The 20,056-nt window shown below is 42.2% G+C and overlaps 1 protein-coding gene across 1 annotated transcript in view; it reads right to left on the reverse strand.

Moving 5' to 3' along the window:
* The window catches only part of mrps18a (mitochondrial ribosomal protein S18A), a 146,847-nt gene that overhangs the window by 69,211 nt on the left and 57,580 nt on the right, over nt 1-20,056 (reverse strand). The window contains exon 5 of the mRNA XM_072247774.1: nt 6,663-6,735. Coding sequence (XP_072103875.1) covers nt 6,663-6,735 — 73 coding nt within the window. The remainder of the gene's footprint in view (nt 1-6,662; nt 6,736-20,056) is intronic.

The following is a 20,056-nucleotide window of genomic DNA, read 5'->3' on the forward strand; positions in this document are numbered from 1 at the left end:
CCTCCCGACCTATGTTCGTGACACTTCTCACGCTCTTAAACTTTTCGATGATTTTAAGTTCCCTGGCCCACACCTACCACCCCACCAGCCTCCGGGTCCAACGTATTATTCTCCGTAACTTCCGCCACCTCCAACGGGATCCCACCACTAAGCACATCTTTCCCTCCCCCCCTCTCTCTGCATTCCACAGGGATCGCTCCCTACACAACTCCCCTGTCCATTCGTCTCCCCCATCCCTCCCCACTGATCTCCCTCCTGGCACTTATCCGTGTAAGCAGAACAAGTGCTACACATGCCCTTACACTTCCTCCCTTACCACCATTCAGGGCCCCAAACAGTCCTTCCAGCTGAGGCAACACTTCACCTGTGAGTCGACTGGGGTGATATACTGCGTCCGGTGCTCCCGATGTGGCCTTTTATATATTGGCGAGACCCGACGCAGACTGGGAGACCGCTTTGCTGAACATCTACGCTCTGTCTGTCAGAGAAAGCAGGATCTCCCAGTGGCCACACATTTTAATTCCACATCCCATTCCCATTCTGACATGTCTATCCACGGCCTCCTCTACTGTAAAGATGAAGCCACACTCAGGTTGGAGGAACAACACCTTATATTCCGTCTGGGTAGCCTCCAACCTGATGGCATGAACATCTAACTTCCGCTAAGGCCCCACCTCCCCCTCGTACCCCATCTGTTACTTATTTTTATGCACACATTCTTTCTCTCACTCTCCTTTTTCTCCCTCTGTCCCCCTGAATATACCTCTTGCTCATCCTCTGGGTTCCCCCCCCCGCCGCCTTGTCTTTCTTCTCAGACCTCCTGTCCCATGATCTTCTCGTATCCCCTTTTGCCTATCACCTGTCCAGCTCTTGGCTCTATCCCTCCCCCTCCTGTCTTCTCCTATCATCTTGGATCTCCCCCTCCCCCTCCAACTTTCAAATCCCTTACTCACTCTTCCTTCAGTTAGTCCTGACGAAGGGTCTCGGCCTGAAACGTCGACTGCACCTCTTCCTACAGATGCTGCCTGGCCTGCTGCATTCACCAGCAACTTTGATGTGTGTTGCAGATATATCTCAGTTTATTGCCTGTGCCACTATAATGTTAATATTTGGAGGCCTATAGACAACTCCCACTAGTGATTTTTTCCTTTTACAATTCCCAATCTCTACCCACATGGACTCAGCATTCCGTCTCTTAGACTCTATATAATCTCCCACTATCACCCCTGATCTCATCCTTAGTTAAGAGTGCCACCCCACCTCCCTTACCTTCCTGCCTATCCTTCCATATTACCATATTGGATATTTAATTCCCAATCCTCTCCACCCTGCAACCACATTTCTGTAATGGCCATTAAATAATACCTCTTTCTACTAATTTGTGCCACAAGTTCACTGACCTTTTTACGAATACTACGGGCATTCAAATAAAGTGCCCTTACACTCATTATGCTTTTAAAATCTCGTAATCTTTGTCTCTTATGCACTTGACTTTTCTGCACTCCACCTTTACTTTTCTCTTTTTTCACTTTTGCTTTTACTTTACCTTTATCCACACTTTTCTCTTTTACTTTATCCATACTTCTCCAATGTGTAAGACCCACCCCCATGCTGTTTAGTTTAAAGCCCTATCCACAATCCTAGTTAAGTGATTCGCCAGGATCCAGGTCCCATCACAAATAAGGTACAGCCCATCCTAATGGAATAGCTCCCTCCTTTCCCAATACTGGGTCCCAGTTTCCCATGAATTCAAACCCACTTCTCCCACACCAACCCTTCAGCCATGCATTTAACTCTCTAATCTTCTTAACCCAGTACCAATTTGCACAGGGCTCAGGTAGTAATTCAGAGATTGCTATCTTTTGGGTTCTGTTTTCTAATTTAGTCCCTAGCCGCTCAAATTCCCTCAGCAGAACTTCTTTCCTCGTTCTACCTGTGCTGTTTATACCTACATGGACCACGACAACTGGATCTTTCCCCTCCCACTGTAAATTCCTCTGTAGGTCAGAAAAGATGTCCAGAACCCTGGCAGCAGTAAGCTACACTCCTTCAGGATGCTCCATCTCTGCGGCAAACTTCGTCTATTCTCATGAGTATACTGTCCTCAATTACCACAACATGTCTCTTCTCTCCCCCCGCTTGAATGGCTCCCTGAACTACGGTGCCACAGTGAGGTTGCTAATCCTTCCTACAGCCCCCACTCTCATCCACACAGGGAGCAAGAATCCCAGACCTGTTGGACAAGTTCAAGGCCTGAGGCTCCTCCAGCACTGTCTCTTGGACTCCACCACCTGTCTTGCTCGCAGTCACACCCTCTTGTCCCTGACCACAGACCAAATTTGAGGCAGCTAATCTAATGGGTGTGCCAGTCTCCTGAAACATAACGTTCAGGTAACTCTCTCCCTCCTTGATGTGTCGCCAAAGTAGAAACTACTGTAGATAGGCAAAGAAGTCAGCATGGACCAGGTAGGCCAAAGGAGTTATTTCTGTGCAATATGACTGTGAATCTGTGCAGATTTGTTATGTTCTGACTTCATACAAATACTGATTGAATTACAGCAAATGGCTATTGAAGCAAATTTGATCAAGCACTATAAAAAGGAATTTGAAAACATTAAGAAAAATATTGAAATCTACAATATGGGTCACAGTTCCTACATAAGACTAATGTGGCCACAACAAGCCAATACCCCTTTTGATGCTTAAAACAAAACATTAATACTATCATTATATCTACTCCTTCAAGTTTCCTACATAAACAAAAAGGCAGGAAAACAAGGACTTAATTGCACACTCATCAACAGCTGCTGTTGATCTGAATTCTGGACAGATCCTGACCAGCAGGCACTAAATAAAATGGGAGACGTCATGCCACATCCTTGCCAGAATATTAACTTTGGCCTCCTACAACAACAGTTTGATGTTGTATTCTAAGCCACAACAGCCAAGAATGACAGGAAACCTGAATAAAAAATGGAAGTACAAGGTGGGATGACAAAGAAAATTAATAACCAAACTGAGTTTTCAGCTGCCAGCTGACTGCTGAAAAGAAAGAAATCGCTTCCTCCCAGTGCTTTGAATAAATAAGACAAGCAAAGGCAAGGGTCATACTCTAGAGCTGGCCCCTTGCTACTTAGACCTACTCACATACAATAGCAGTGGTAAAACTCAAAGTGCATAGTCACACAAACCCAAATGCTACCTCCAGCAACTCTAAACAGATGTGATGAAACCTGTCTGTTAGCCACTGGATTGCACAATTCTTGTTATCATTCAGTAATTAAACAAAGGGAAAAGAGTCCAACATTTATATTCAACAGGAATGGCATCTTCCAGGTGTGTCCTTCAGCACATGATTGGGGCAGCCACCCAAAGCACCCGAGGACATATCCTGCTGATGTGTTTTTAAAAGTATACTCTTTCCAGGGGCCGTAATACATTTGATCTTCATTTCAGGAATTCAACACTATAAAAACTCCAAAGTTGCCTGCAGAGACAAATTGGGAACATGAGAACTGACTATGTATTATTAACTGGTGAAAACTTTAATATCCTGTAAGTGAAATTGCAGGCAATGTTTAAACAACAAATTGATTAAATAACACACATCAAAGTTGCTGGTGAACGCAGCAGGCCAGGCAGCATCTCTAGGAAGAGGTACAGTCGACGTTTCAGGCCGAGACCCTTCGTCAGGACTAACTGAAGGAAGAGTGAGTAAGGATCCCTTACTCACTCTTCCTTCAGTTAGTCCTGACGAAGGGTCTCGGCCTGAAGCGTCGACTGTACCTCTTCCTAGAGATGCTGCCTGGCCTGCTGCGTTCACCAGCAACTTTGATGTGTGTTGCTTGAATTTCCAGCATCTGCAGAATTTCTGTTGTTTAAATTGATTAAATATACTGTCTGATCTGAACAGCTCATGTATGACCCAGTTGCAAGACTCCGTGCACTTCATCTGTCTCAAAGAACACAAGTGGTTCCAACAAGCGTGAGCAATGTGGTCACTGAATATATAGTGCCAACAGTGGCATATCGAAACTTCCTCCATCAATAAATGCAGTAATCCAGACTAAACGATGTACACAGAGACCCAGAAGAAAACATCCATAAAGTATAGCAAAAAAAAGTCTCTTTAGGTTCATGTGAAGACCATGATGTCTCAACTACTACTACATATTGCATCAAGTTCCAATTTTTAACCACTTCATCAACTTAATTAATTCTTATATGCTAAAGAGATAGACACTTGGACAATTTAACTCCTGAAGAAGCTGTGGGGCCACTTAGAAACATAGTGCAACCTATCTGATTTTCAATGGGCCCCTTCAACTGATTGACATGTACTAGGAACCCCAGGGGCTGAATTCAAAGCTAACTCATTACAATAAGGAAGACTTAAAAGTCAATTCATCTCCCTATCTGCTAATTCACTGGTAGTTAAAGACTACCAATTACTAATATTTCAAGGGGAAATGTGACAGAGATTAGAATGGCCTTGCCAAGGCATAGAAGAATTAAAGTGCAGATAAGTGGGGAATTTATATTGTGCCTATCCATGTTGCACTTGATCAGACAACAGTTGCTGCTCGTGCAGGGGTTAGTCTTTTATACTGTTATAAAACCAGGAGATATAGCAGCAGGATTATCTTGAGTTTGACAATCTTACTACAGGTTCTTCAAGGTTTAACTGATAGAATAGATAAGGGAGAACGCATTGATATTTTGCATTTAGGTTTTTAAAAGGCCAATGATAAAATTTCAAAGAAGTGGTTAATATGCAAAATTAAAACCAACAACTGAGATTATGTGCCTGGTTGACACACAGAAAACTAAGAGTGGGTACAGATGGGCTTGTTGGGATGGCAGTTGATGACTACTGGGCTAGCAAAATGAAATTGTGTTTATGCCCCAGCTGTTTGCCATATATTAATCAAGGATTTGGCTGAGGGAACTAACCATAGTGTTTTTATGTTCATCAATGGCATGAAACTGGGTGGGATTATGATCTGTGAGGAAGATGCAAAGAGACTTCAAGATGTCTTAACAAGTAGGATGAGAAGGTATACACATGGGAGATGTAGTGTAACATAGATACATATGAAGTTATTCACGTTGGTAGGAAAAATGGAAAGGGAAAGCGTTATTTTGGAAATTTTGATGAAAACAAAAAAAAGTTCTGGGTGACCTTTTCAGCTGATTCCTGGGATAATGGGCCCTTCATATGAAGAGAGATTGGATCAGCTAGGCTGTATTCACTGGTATTTAGAAGAATGAAAGACAATCCTAGTAAAACATACAAACTTCTAACAGGACTTGGCGAACAGGATGCTAGAAGGATTTTTTTCCCTGGCTGAAGGAGCCTGAAACTAGAGGGCTGAAAATACGAAAACCCTTAGGACAGAGATGAGGGAATATTTCTCAGTGGATGGAGATCCTGTAGAATTCTCTGTGGAAGGCAAAGAGTACACGTAAGAAAGAGAAAGACACAAAACGTATCAAGGGATATGAGTGAGCAAAAACAAGAAATGAAAAAGAACATCGTTCATGATCATACTGAGAAGCAGAGCATGCTCAGAAGGCCAAATGACCTACTCCTATTCCTAATTCTATTCTCTGATAATGTAGATGAAAAGGACATTCACACACAAAATGACTAAAATTTTCAATGTTTTAGCTCTTCCTTCTCTGAGGGAGTCTTTTACACCGGTAGCATAGAGGTTAACATAACGTTTTACAGTACAGGCGGCCCAGGTTCAATTCCCACCGCATTTGTAAAGAGCTCGTTCTTTCTCCCTGTGACCGTGTGGGTTTTCTTCGGGTGCTCCAGTTTCCTCCCACAGTCCAAAGACATACTGGTTGATAGGTTAACTAGACATTGAAAATAGTCCCATGATTATGCTAGGGTTAAATTGGGGGTTTCTGGGCAGTGCGGCTCGAAGGGTCAGAAGGGCCTATTCTGCCCTCTATCTCAATAATAAAAAAATTTTAAATACATGCTTGATAGCTGGCTTATAAATATTCCTCAAAATCATGTGTTGGCTAACACCGTGAAATTCAGTTTGGTATCAAATCTGGTCATTCCAGATTCTTGGATCAGGACTCTTCTAACTCTGTGTTTTGTATAGTAAGCATGTGAAATCTCAGTTTAACTGAATAGAAAATCTCCTTGCTTAAAAATCAAAAGATACTAAAATATGACTATCTTCATATCCTAAGTACAGTATAGCACCTCTTTTCCTTCTATGGTCCAGTGCCTACATCCTCCAAAAAATTACTACCAACTAATGAAACCCATGATCTACAATCTTATGGTCTAACCTTTCAGGCCACAGAGCACTTACATGCATATCCATGATTCTCCATTCTCACTCAACCTTTGTAATATGAACTAGCATAAACCTGGTTCTATATTCTTGTGGCTACATCTCTCAGGTCATTCTTTACTGATCTTTGTACCATTCTCTGGTCTTTCAAACTGACATTAGCTTTGTTATATGCTTACTATCCAGACAGTCTTATAAAGTGTCTGGGTACCAAAGGAATACAAGTTACTTTTCTTGCTTTAAAAAAAAGTGCTTAATAAGGGAATTTTGTGGAGTGCAATCCTTTGTTTTCTTTTAATCCTAAGCAAATCTTACTTCAAGTTTCAGAGCAAAAGCACTTACCTGTTTAAGTGAGGCTTCTGTTTTTTTGGAACATGACCTTCTGGCAGGGCAGGTTTGTGGTCTGGCAGCAAGCCTAAAGAAAGCAATTAGTGCCACACTGGTAACTATAGTAGCAGCTGTATTTTATAGACTGTAAGTGTTGCATGTGCATATAATAGTAAAGTTCCCACACACAGAAACACAAAACGCAGCTGTAAAGCCAGCCACAAACATACATAAACACTGATGCCAGCATAGTTTTCAAAAAGAATCTTACAGCATCACTGGCAATTGCAATAATCTTAGTAATCAAAGTTTTGGATGATTGAGAAGTGAATCTTTCCCTGAGCAAGCCAATTTCTCCAGCAACACCAACTCCCCTTTGAAAATCACTGCAAATGCCACAGTTGTCAGTTCTTGTATTACACTGAAACTTGCAGATCATAAACCAATGGCTTCTAAGTGAGTGTGTGCCTGTGTGTCTCTTACACTCTCATACGCAAGCAATAATTAGCCAAAGTAACTGATAGAATTAATTTGAGTAGAATATAAATTCATTTGTGGTAAGAAAGTGGAAGTAAACTGTATAGCAGCACCATGTAAAATGGTAGATATCAAAAAGGACTGAGAAAGTCTCCGTAATGTCTTTTACTTGCCTCAGGACATCCCAAATTATCCAACAACCAACTAAGTAATTATACAATGAGCTCACCATTCTAAAGTAGAAAACTCAGTAGCAATTAGTACATAGCAAGCTCATAAAAAGAACAATAAGGATCAGATAATTAGATCAAGTAATTTGATATGAGAGATAAATATTTGTTGGGAAGCTAGAAGGATCCATCCTACAAATTTTCAGATTCAGATTTATTTATCATATGTACTGCATATCAAGACATACAGTAAAATGCATTGCTTGTGTTAACACCAACACACTTGAGGATGTGGTGTGGAAGCCTACAAGTGACACCACTCATATCTGCACCAACATATCATGCCCACAATGTTCAGCAGATCACAAGCAACAGTATAAACAACAACAAACAACAGTAAAATAAGAGAACAGCAGCAAAACGTGCCCCTTTCCCACCATCTCTCTCATTTTCCTTGTCACACAGACACAGATAGCCTTCAACCCCAGGAAAGCTACCTCTTGGCTTCTAGTCCTTGTCCTGGACTCTCAGACTCACAAACATTGCGTCTCCAACTTTGGATTTCGCCCCAGAACTCGCCATTCACTGGTTTGACTTCTGGGTCTCAACTTCCGGCCTCACATGTGTCACGCAGGTGAGAAACTGCTAGAAAGTTCAGCAGTCTAATAAACAAGGGGGCAATTAAAAGAGAGAGAGAATACGGCGCGAGTTGGGACACGAGCTGGGAAGTCACCATGGTAATAGCTCAGAGTGGTTGAGATAACGGATGCTGGAACTTTGGAGGGATTACAAAAAGTTGATCCTTCGGTCTGATAACGGCCGAGGAGACACGACACAAGAGAACTGCGGAAGCTACCCGAGAAACCAATGGTGGAGTTGGAGTTTAAGACCACCACGAGGGTGGAGGCGACGGACCGATTAATTTCGACCCCTGATTACCAGTGCGGGTAAGAACTTGCCTGTGGAGGTCTGCTGTTGGTGAACCCGTGCCGTGGGTTAGTAGACCGTTCCCTAGAAGGGGCTCTGTCCACCTGTGTCTGTGTGGGGGGTCACACGAAGTGACTCTGAAGACTTCGGAAGCAAGAACAACTAAAGCTGCCAACTTGAACATCAACTCAATTAACTCTCTCTCTCTCCATCAATTCCACTCGACGCAACACAAAGTGAACTGAACTGCTTAAACTTACCTGACACCGTAAGACTGATATCTACCTCCTGGACTATTATTTATTTGTATCCACACACACATATACGGATAAATATATAAATAATAAAACCTCACTGTTACGAAAGACCTACGTTAGTACCCTGTTTTCGCTTTCAGAAGGTGTTTTCACTGTTATGAAGAAAGGCAGCGCGTGCCCCGAACAGCCGCTCTCCCCGGGATTCGGAACGGCATTGCTTTAACACGTTGCACTGAGCAGCCATTAGCAAGATGAGTTCTAAGGTGTCGGAAAAGCCTGAAAGAGTAAGGGTGTTACACTTAGCGTAAAACTAGACATAATTAAGCCTTTCGATCGTGGTGAACGAAGCAAGGACAAAGTGAGTTTGGCTTGTGGAAGCTGACGAACATGATGTTGAAGAGGTTTTGGCATCCCATGACCAAGAACTGATGGATGAAGAGCTGATGCAATTGGAAGAGGAAAGGATAACAATCGAAACCGAATGCAGAAAGTGAAGCAGCTGCGTGAGATTTTCGCTGCAATGATAAAGTACAACTTTAATTTTGAAAGGGTACGTAGGTTTAGGGGATATTTGCAGGATGGTTTGAGTGCTTACAAACAACTGTATGATAGAAAAATGCGCGAGGCTCAGCAGTCAAGCAAGCCTTCCACATCAGCCACAGCAGACAACAAACCTCGACCTTCGACATTGAGGCGGGCAGTCATAGGAGAAGATGAGCTGCCTGCCCTGATCGACAATGAGATGACACCCCCGTGTCCCACCACCCCAACACCCGGGCCCCGGACAGATACTGTACTGATTCACGAAGAACGCAGCGGTAGCCGGGAGGCACACAGCACATCTTTAAGAAAAAAGCTGAAATATACATGCTAATTAATTAGGTGCCACCTAGCACGTAATTGTCAGCCCAGATCAGAGGCGATGCAATTGGCAATCATTACAAACCATTTCATAGGAACGCTCTACCTTCCGATGGCAGGGGAAACCTGTATTCAGTTTAATGTTATTAATTCGTAGTAGTAATAAATATAGTGTTAACTTATAGTAAACCAGACTCCAGGTGTGCTCCATTTCTGCTGGTCCTTTTCAACCCGTCACGGGGTTCGTGACACATGGCCCTATAACAGTGGTAACCCAGGCCATCATGACTCATTCGGTCTTCAACCTTTGGGCTTCTACCTCAGGACTTGCCATGCTCTGGATTTCAAGATTCGACTTTGCCTTCCAGACTTGGCAAACGACTGGGTATCGACCCCAAGACTCGCAGATCACAGGTCTGCCCTTCAGCCTCAAATTCTGAACTCACATGGATCTTGTCTGACCTCGAATTCCAGTCTCACATATACCACTGACCTTGGTAACCAGTGGGGGTTAACCAGCCCTCATAACTCCCACGCATAAAATGTGCTATGGAATTTTTATATCTGTGTCACTAGGAAAATGAGGACTTCATTTAACACCTTATTAAATCAGGACTTTGTCAATTCTATATAGAGTCAGAACCATAGAATAAGAACGAAAAGTGTTGATGTAGACTTTGTTCACTGTCCTCTGGATTGCGACATGATCTTTTGACCTGCTGCATCTGAGCCTTCGATCACACATAAGCAAAGTTCTTAGAATCAGCTCTTTTCACACTGAATGAAACTGGGGTTTCCAATTCTGAATGTCATTCTGAAGGTTCTGTTTGAAGATGATCTTCGAATGAGGGTTGTGCAGCAGGTTGGGGAGCACATTATCCTCCTTAAACCATCTCAGGTCTGAACACAGATCAACATAGACATAGCTCAGTTTTAAATACAACATACGGTGTATGCACTCTTTGGACGAAAACTGAACGCCTTGCCAAACTAAAAGAAGACAAGGTTTTACAGATCATCCTGTGTTAACATTTTCCCTGAAAATAGCAATAAGAAAAATAATTTTATACTACATTGTATGTTGGAAATTTACATTAAAGAACTCTCACAAATGCACTCCATTTCTCCTCGACTGTTTTCTCCTTGCCCCCAAGTTACTAAGTTGTGAAGGGTCTCATCTCTGAACACCGACTGCACTCTTTCCTATAGATGCTGCCTGGCCTGTTGAGTTCCTCCAGCACCTTGTGTGTGTTGCTTAGATTTCCCGCATCTGCAGATTTTCTTTTGTATGAAATTGTTGGAGATCATCTGGTTTGCCCTTGCCGAAGGTGGCAGACAGAAATGAACTGGAGACCCAAAATAACAGAGAACCTTAATTTTATTCTTATAGTTCTGAGTGATTTAGTCAGGGCTATTCAATCCAATCTCCTCTCTTGTGCTACCACAAAGCCCAGTTTGTTCTGCTGCTGTTCTTCCATCACTTTCTTTCCAATATCAACACACATTTTAATCTTCTGCATGTCAGTCTTGGTTCAGTTGGTAGCAGCACACTTGGGTTTAAATGGATAAACAGAGCAGTTCAAAGTCTAAAGGTTACAGATTTAAAGTGATCAACAAGTGGCACAAGTGCATAGTACAGAAAATTTTTTTTTACAGATCTGAAATGCACTGCCTTCAAGGGTGGTAGATATCAGGCCTTCTAAAAATGAACTGGCAGGCAGCTTGTGGGAAAGTGATTTAAAAGGCCATTAAATTAAATCAAGTTTAATTATCATTCAAATCATACATAAATACAGCTGAACAAGACAGTGTTCCTCTTGGGCCAAGGTACAAAACATTCAAAAATAGTGAATAACATAATTCAAAATCTTGAGCAAAGAAGCTGGAAAAAAAAAGACATTTAAGTCCAAGACCCTGAGTGACAATGTCAGGCAATCGATGATTCGGTCTCCTGGCAGTGTGCAGACGCATGCAATCCAGCCTGTCATTCCACCACTCAAACACAGGAGAGCAGTACCGACAGTCAAGGCCAGGCCCCAGCTCAGCTCAATATGCTATAGCACTTGCACATCACTCACCTGGTCTATAACAGCAGACAAGTTTGAGGCTTGAGGCTCACAACCGAGGCTACACAGCTCCCATGTTGACTATCCCTCCACCAGACAAGGGCAGCAGGCCTGCAGCAACTTACATTATCACTGTCCAACAGAGTCTTGTGATCGCAAGTGAAATGTCCGAAACAATCTCCCAGGATTATACTGCACAAACTTTAATGTTTACAAGTAGCGGGCAGCAACATGATCTGCAGCCAGGTCATCTGCTTCGAAATCCAGATTGGCACATCCCAGTGAGCTCCTCTGATATCCCGACCGGCTCCTTCAGCACCTCAGCCAACCCCTTCAACACCTTGGCCAGCTCCGTCACCAACACCAGTCCAGCTGTTCAATCTAATGAGCAGCTTACTGAAGGAGTAGCCCTGCAACACCCGATGTTCTAGGAGTAGAATTGTTTTTGAATCGTAAAAAAACAAATTCTACAAAGAAAAAAGCACCTTGGTTGGCCACTGAGAGACAGCTGTATTTGCTCCGCCATCTTACCAGAAATTCCAGGGGGAAGAAACGAGGTAACAAACAGTATGGTTTGCTTTGTAGAGAGTCGGCATGGATTTAATATGATAAATAGTCTCCTGTGATTCCTCACATCAGACTATTGTTCTTAAGAACCTAAAAACCTTGGGAGGAGATCACTTGGGTCTAATAGCAGTAGTCCTAGAGTTAACTCCACTATTCAATGTGATCATTTACTTCTAACATTATCGGTGTCCAAACCTATACTAATTTCTCAAATGTACCATAAAACTTTCTGTAGTAGAGAATTCTGAAGAATTTAACAACTTTGCATCCCATTTATCAATTAAGAACATAATCCAGATTGCCACTGCTCCGCTCTACTGAGTGAGTGCTGCTCTATCAGACACTGAATTATTTCAAAGAAATATTTAACCATAAATTAAACGGAAGGAATTCAATAGTACTGTTTGTAAGAAGAATCACAAGTTCTTAATTCCTTTTCTTCCTTCTCAACATTACTATAAAGAAGTTTTGTTGTGGCTATTGTTAGGGGTTGAGTTCAGCACAGTAATTATATGCTGGAAGTTCACAATTTGAGACATTTGGAGAAAACAAAAGACAGAATGTAAATACAAGTCCTTATTATCCTAAAGTAAGGATAAGACTTTGAAGTTAGCTACAAATTGTGATAGAAAGACCAATTAAGTCCCCGTAATTCCTTTACTGAAGTTCCACTTTCATCTTAGGCAGGCCTTCCAATCCCCGATTTTGTGGGCCCTGAGGTGGTTGACAGAACAGACATATGATCCACAGACTCAAGTAGAGTAGGAACTCCTTGCTAGGGCAAGTGAGTGGGTGATTTGGGAGTTGGTGCACTCCTTCCTCCACAGACTCCGGAGTTCCACATTTATCCAATTAATGTATGTCAGTTTCTCAAAGTGATTCTGAACACTCTTTTTCCATTTTAAGTGGTCACTGGACAGCAATTCTCACAAGCTGGTGGAAATTTACACTTTTTCTCCAAGTAAGCTTTGAAAACTCCCTTGAATCACTTCCTCTAGCCAGCTGTTTAAGAGCTCAGAAGAGGGATCCTATTCAGAAATCTGGTTGGTGCCTGTCACACAAACATGGTTTATTTATCAGAACTGACAGTGTGTAATTAGACCCTCAATGTTGGGTATGTTTGTGTGGAACAGAATACTGATATTGTTCAATTACCAAGCCAGTGGACTTGGAAGATTTTACAGAGACAGAGTCTGTGGTATCTCTCCAGTGCTTTGTGGTGTTTGCTCTAGGTTGTACATGACTCAGAAGCATTCCATCAGATGCAACATGAACTTTCTGAGGAGCCTGAGGTCTTCAAACATGGTGGCAAAGGCTGTACTGGTGCAATGAAGGCAACAGTCAATTTAATCATCAATGGCCGCCTTCATTGAATAGTGTTTCCTGAGACATATGAAACCCTATGTGCTTTGCAGGATACCATTGTGGTTCCTTATTGTCAGAGGGTGATGCCGGGCAGGAGGAACAGATTGATCCAGATCTTTTCTCTCTATCAAAGGTAAACACACCAACAATATTTGGTTTCTGAATTTAGATATACAGATGCTACAGGTGCTTTTGGCATACAGGAAGGAGCTCTATAACTAAAGTTACGGTAACTTGGCTGTGAAATGGAGGTGACACAAGCAGAATATTTTCTCATCTGTCCTCCAACGGAAAACTTATTGGAGGTGATGTGCAATGCTGCAGCAAGAGAAACTGAAGGAAGGTGTGGGCCAATGGTCAGCACTGAGATTGATTCTGCTAGTTAAGACCATAAATGCATGCCATCATGAAGTAAATGTAAAATGGTAATGAATTTCTCACGACATACTTGACAGAGTGGCTCCACAGACCCAATTCAAAGGACCCCCCCCCCCCCACCCCACCAACAGTGGTTGATTCTCCTCCCTGTATTTCCTTTGGAGTTGCCACATAGCAAGGAGAGAGTGCATTATATCTCTTGGTAGACTGAAATAGATTGCAAGAGCAGCCCACAGATGAACACAAAATAATCTGCAGATGCTGGGGTCAAAGCAACACTCACAACACGCTGGAGGAACTCAGTGGGTCGGGCAGCATCCGTGGAAAAGATCGGTCAACATTTCGGGCCGGAACCCTTCGTTAAGACTGAAGAGGGAAGGGCCAGAGGCCCTATAAAGAAGGTGGGGGGAGTGTGGGAAGGAGAAGGCTGGCAGGTTCCAGGTGAAAAACCAGTAAGGGGAAAGATAAAGGGGTGGGGGAGGGGAAGCAGGGAGGGGATAGGCAGGAAAGGTGAAGAAGGAATAGGGGAAAACACAAAGGGTAGTAGAAGGAGGCGGAACCATGAGGGAGGTGATAGGCAGCTGGGGGAGGGAGCAGAGTGAAACTGGGATAGGGGAAGGGAGGGGGAGGGAATTACCAGAAGTTGGAGAATTCAGTGTTCATACCAAGGGGCTGGAGACTACCCAGACGGTATATGAGGTGTTGCTCCTCCAACCTGAGTTTAGCTTCATCATGGCAGTAGAGGAGGCCATGTATGGACATATGCGAATGGGAATGGGAAGCAGAGTTGAAGTGGGTGGCTGCTGGGAGATCCTGTCTGTTGTGGCGGACGGAGCAGAGGTGCTCGACGAAGCGGTCCCCCAATCTGCGTCGGGTTTCACCGATGTAGAGGAGGCCGCACCGGGAGCACCAGATGCAATAGATGACCCCAACAGACTCACAAGTGAAGTGCTGTCTCACTTGGAAGGACTGTTTGGGGCCCTGAATGGAGGCAAGAGAGGAGGTATAGGGATAGGTATAGCACTTACGCTTACAGGGGTAAGTGCCGGGTGGCAGATCTGTGGGGAGGGACGTGTGGACCAGGGAGTCGCGGAAAGCAGAGAGGGGTGGAGAGGGAAAGGTGTTTAGTGGTAGGGTCCTGTTGAAGGTGGCAGAAGTTGTGGAGGGTAATGTGCTGGATCTGGAGGCTGGTGGGGTGGTAGGTGAGGACAAGGGGAACTCTGTCCCTGTTGTGGTGGCGGGAGGATAGGGTGAGAGCCGAAGTGCGGGAAATGGAGGAGATGCGAGTGAGGGCATCATTGATGACAGCAGAAGGGAAACCACAATCCTTAAAGAAAGAGGACATTTGAGATGTCCTGGAACAGAAAACCTCATCCTCGGAGCAGTTGCGGTGGAGATGGAGGAACTGGGAATAGGGAATGGCATTTTTGCATGTGGCAAGGTGGGAAGAGGTATAGTTGAGATAGTTATGAGAGTCAGTGGACTTGTAGAAAATGTCAGTGGACAGTCTGTCTCCAGAGAAAATGGAATGCGTTACGAGCCTGCTTGATTCTCTTAATTAGGAGATCTGAAAACTGAAATCCACTCACTGACTTGTGTTTCCTCTAGGTGGCATGTTTCATCCGATTTTGAATCAGTCATCACAGTAAGAGAGCAGGCTCAGCGGTTCACTTTACAAGTAGATTTCACCACCTTGAGAGATGTTGATTGGGGGCCTCTGCCAATCTCTGCATTAGCTCAATCTGTACAGCAGATGACTTTCCACCTCAAGTGCAACCCACAACCACTGCAATCAATGACCTTCCAAATCCACAGGTTTCTGACAGCAGAAACTGAAGCAAAAAATGTCAATAATTAGGAACTGAAAGAAAATGCAAGGAGTGGAATGATTTCCTGAAGGGGTAACATTTCCAAAAAGTTCTATCCTAAAATGTTCCTTTGCTTTGCTTTCAAAGGAGCAAATATCACTAAAGTTTAGAGTTATCAAAGGGTAAAGTTTAATGTGACACATAGGGAAACAGCTTTGGGACAATTTTCTTCGCCACACCAATCAATCAAAAGTTTTTTGGTGTGCAAGGACCATATTCTGGTGTATATTTTTAACATGTAATTTGCAGAGTGATACCGTGTTAGCCTCCTTGTGGGTATCTATGTACGTTTGTAGTAACAATGTCATCTAGATCCAAAATGAATGTGGGTAGGGTGCATGGAGACCCAGCAGTTCCAGCATGGTTTAGGGTTACATCACTTTTGTTTTTGCTTAGCTGGAACCCAGTGGTTGTGTGTGTTCTTGGCAATGACCCATTTTCTATCACAGGCATGTCATGCACTGTAGGAGGGGAAAGCCAGTGGGCCTCTAAGGAAGTTTGAGGGAGTTTGAAGGGCAGCTGAAACATACATCTGCCATATATGCTTAACTCTAAGCAGAGAGGCTGGACCATACACGTGGTTAAAAGATGCAGAAATGCTGGTGTTTACACAAATTTCTGTTGTTTCCCTATGGCTGATGTTGAGCATTTGATTTCTACAGACTGTAAACCCGTTTTGAGTTCCAAATGTTTTCAGGAGTCAAATAGTAATAAAAATTGGACAACATTCCAGCACAATCAAGTCACTCATTTCCTCATCCATGAGCAAGTAGCACAGACTGTGACATGCTCTTCTGTTATTTCTCACAGAAAGATGCATTCTGGCTACATTACCTGTGTTTGCTCCTCAATACATCTACATACCCCAGATAAGTCCTCAACTTTGTTTGGATAAATATTCTGAAGTGGATAGGAATTGAAGGTGAAGTGTGATGATGGTGGGGAAGAGTAGGGATGGAGCATATCCCATGGTCATGTTTATTCTCATGAACATACATAGCCTGGATATAAATGGCATAAAAATTAGCTTCTTCTGGCAGCAGCAGATCACATGTCAAATATAATTTACATACACTTAAAATTAACATAAATTAGGCACAACTTGCACACAATATAAACAAAAATAAACATAACAAAAGCCATGTTTATGTTAATTTAAATGTCATTAATCAGGGGCATGGATATATGTCCCTGTGGCTGCATTCCAAAATCCCAAAACAATCACACAACTCCAAGCTCTGTTACAGCAAGATTACCAGATGGACAGGGAAAATGGATAACCTCAAATCTTCCCTACTGCTCATGTAGCATCCTATCATCACGCAGAAATTCCTGGCTCATGACTATCCCAAATGGAAGCCAACAACACAGGCTCATGTATCCAGCCCATGCAATTCAGGAATTTTCTAAATAAAAATCTGAAGTGATAAGGGACTTGGGAGTTCAAGCACAGGATTCCTAAAATTAAACTTGCAGGTTGAGTCAATAGTAAGGAAGACAAATGCAATGTCATAATTCTTTTCAAGAGGACTAAAATATGAAAAGTATGCAATGCTGAGGCTTTATAAGACATCAGTCGGAACACTTTTCGAGTACTGTGAACAGTTTTGAGTCCCATATCTAAGAAAGGATGTGCAGATACTGAGGCGGGTCCAGAAGAGGTTTCAGAGAAAGATCCCAGGAATGAAAGGGGAGTGTCGGATGACTTTTGACCTGTACTTGTTTAAGTTTAGAAGAATGGGCGGGGGGGGATCGTAATGATCGGGGAGAAGGCAGCAGAAGAACAGGGTTGAGAGAAAATAAATCAATCATGATTGAAGGGTAAGGCAAACTTGATGGGCCTAATGGCCTAATTCCATTCCTATGTATTATGATCTAATGGCCTAATTCTGTTCCTATGTATTATGAATAGGGATAATGTTGTGAGTTTCTGAACACTGGGCATGTTCCAGTATAATCTATCCTGATAGTGAAGATGACACTGGTAGATTCAAATGCAGGCCCTCAGATAATGAACAGGTTCCGTTTTTACAGATGTCTATAAGTCAATTTTGTGTACATGTCTGAAAATTCACAAATATCTCTCAAAGTAGTAACTATACCTCCACAATATTGTAATGAATGCCATCAAAAGCATATAAGGTTTACAACAGAGCATTTACTAACAGTGATGAGAGAGAGAAAACTGGCTCTGCTGTTTGTGGGAACAAGTGTACAACATATACCAGACTTTTGAATGTTATATTATGGGGTCTTGCCTGTATTTAAGAGTACTATATCCATAAGCTGGGCATTTGTAACCCGGGGCATCCTGCAATACAATGCAACAGTGTGCATGTGTAGGTAGGTGGAGGAGTTCTGCACCTGAAAACACACCCAATGGAGAGCAGATAGATATGTCACTGACTATTTAACCAGACTAAACACACAAATATATATTGATATATTCAATTACCACAACTGTCTTTGATTTTCCATTGTGTCACTCAGTTGCCATGATACCCTGCAGAAACATGGGTCACTCCTATCTCAGAAGAAAGCAACTCATTCCTTTTACTGTTTGAACAAAGGGACGGAACTAAGATCTGCTTTCATTTTTCAGTTTTTTTTATTGTAACCTGAGGAATGTTACTTATGCAGAAAATAATTCTTTAAAAGTTCTCGTGATGAGCTTTGCCAAGTTGTGGCTGCCTCTACAGTACATTAGTGGCTATGTGCTGCCTTCTTGATTTGAAATTCTCTTTGCACTGGGGTCTCTCATTGAATTACCCACCCACCAAGTTCCCTTTCATATAAAACACTGATTAATTAGTCCAGTTGTACAAAGAACAAGAGGGGGTTGGAATAGAAGAATATATTGGTCATTTCAGTAAAATACATGGAGTAGAAGGAAAGTGATGACTGGTCTGGTTGAAACAGGCTTTATCTGTGTTGTAATGTTCTTGCTTAAGTATACTTGCAATATGCAACATTATAATTTATAACACTGGACAACAATTTTTTTCAAAGTGTTGCTTCCTCAGAATTTTTTTGTTTATGATAGATCACTTGAAACTGAACACAAATATAAATTCAGACCACTTGAATCATGTAGGAATATGGAGAAACAAGAAATTAAATTCTATGCATATAATACAGTAAATTGCATAGCTAAAATGTTTTATTAATGATTTTTAGTTGTACTCAATTTCTGACACTTCTCACTTAAGCGTCCAACAATAATCAGCCAGCAATGATGGATTCCATTTGCCCTGATTCCATTTCTCCATGACCACATATTCCTGGTAAAACTTTTCACTAGGCTCATCACTGACAGCACCATTTTTTGCAGGGAAGAAGTCTAAATGGGAATGCAGAAAATGAAGCTTTAGTGACATGTTGCACTTCATGGTTTTGTATGCTTGAAGTATATTGTCAACCAGCTGCACATAGTTTCGTGCTCTGTAGTTGCCAAGAAAATTTTCAGCAACATAATTCCATACAAAATTTTCCAGTCCCTAAGTTCTTTGAAATGTCTGTCATTGATGACCTGTTTGAAATGCCGTCCTGAATCTTGTCATCAGTTACTCTGATTTGAATTATGAATTGAAATAACGAATACAGACAATTTCAAAAAGATGGTGCGTGGTAGGGAAATCTCATGGTGATTTTCATGATCAGCAGCCCAAAATGCATTACGTACACCCAAAAGTACTCAGAAAGTAAAATCTTTGCTGTCTAATGTAATCAGTAATTCAGACTTCAAGTGAGACACACTTTTCTAATTAAGCTTTCTGCCTCCAATTACACTGGACAACAAAGATCTTGCTTCCTGAATACCTTTAGATATATCTTATGTATTTTGGGCTACTGATCATGAAAGTCACCATGAAATTTCCCTATCATGGACCATTTTTTGAAATCACTTTTGTTTATTATTTCAATTCATAATTCAAGTCAATTAAAATGTTGCCTACAATGTAAGCTGGAAAGTTTCCTATCTTGTCCAGGCATGCTTAGGCAGCGCGACTGCTGCATGGCAGGACAGGTTTTAGAAATAATTATTGGGTTCAGGACTGTAAGGATGGAATTTGGTATCACCAGGCACAAAAATTTCTATGAAGGATTTTGATATTTGAGACAGGTACTTCCCAGAATAACTGATGCCAAGATTAAGGAAAGCATTTTTGTTGGCCACAAATCAAACAGGTCATCAATGACAGGCAATTTGAAGAATTTCTAGTGGGACCAGAGAAAATCACAAGGAAGGCATTCAAGGAAGTTGCTGAAAGTTTTCTCGGCATCTACAGAGCACCAAACTACATGCAACCGGTTGAAAGCATGCTTCAAGCATATAAAACCATGAAATGCAATATGTCACTAAAGATTCATTTTCTGCATTCCCATTTAGACTTCTTTCCTGCAAATCTTGGTGCTGTCAGCGACGAGCATGGTGAAAGGTTTCACCAGGACATGGCGGTCATGGAAAAAAGA

The sequence above is a fragment of the Mobula birostris genome, chromosome 2 (genome assembly GCF_030028105.1).
Source record: "Mobula birostris isolate sMobBir1 chromosome 2, sMobBir1.hap1, whole genome shotgun sequence".
Taxonomy (NCBI): domain Eukaryota; kingdom Metazoa; phylum Chordata; class Chondrichthyes; order Myliobatiformes; family Myliobatidae; genus Mobula; species Mobula birostris.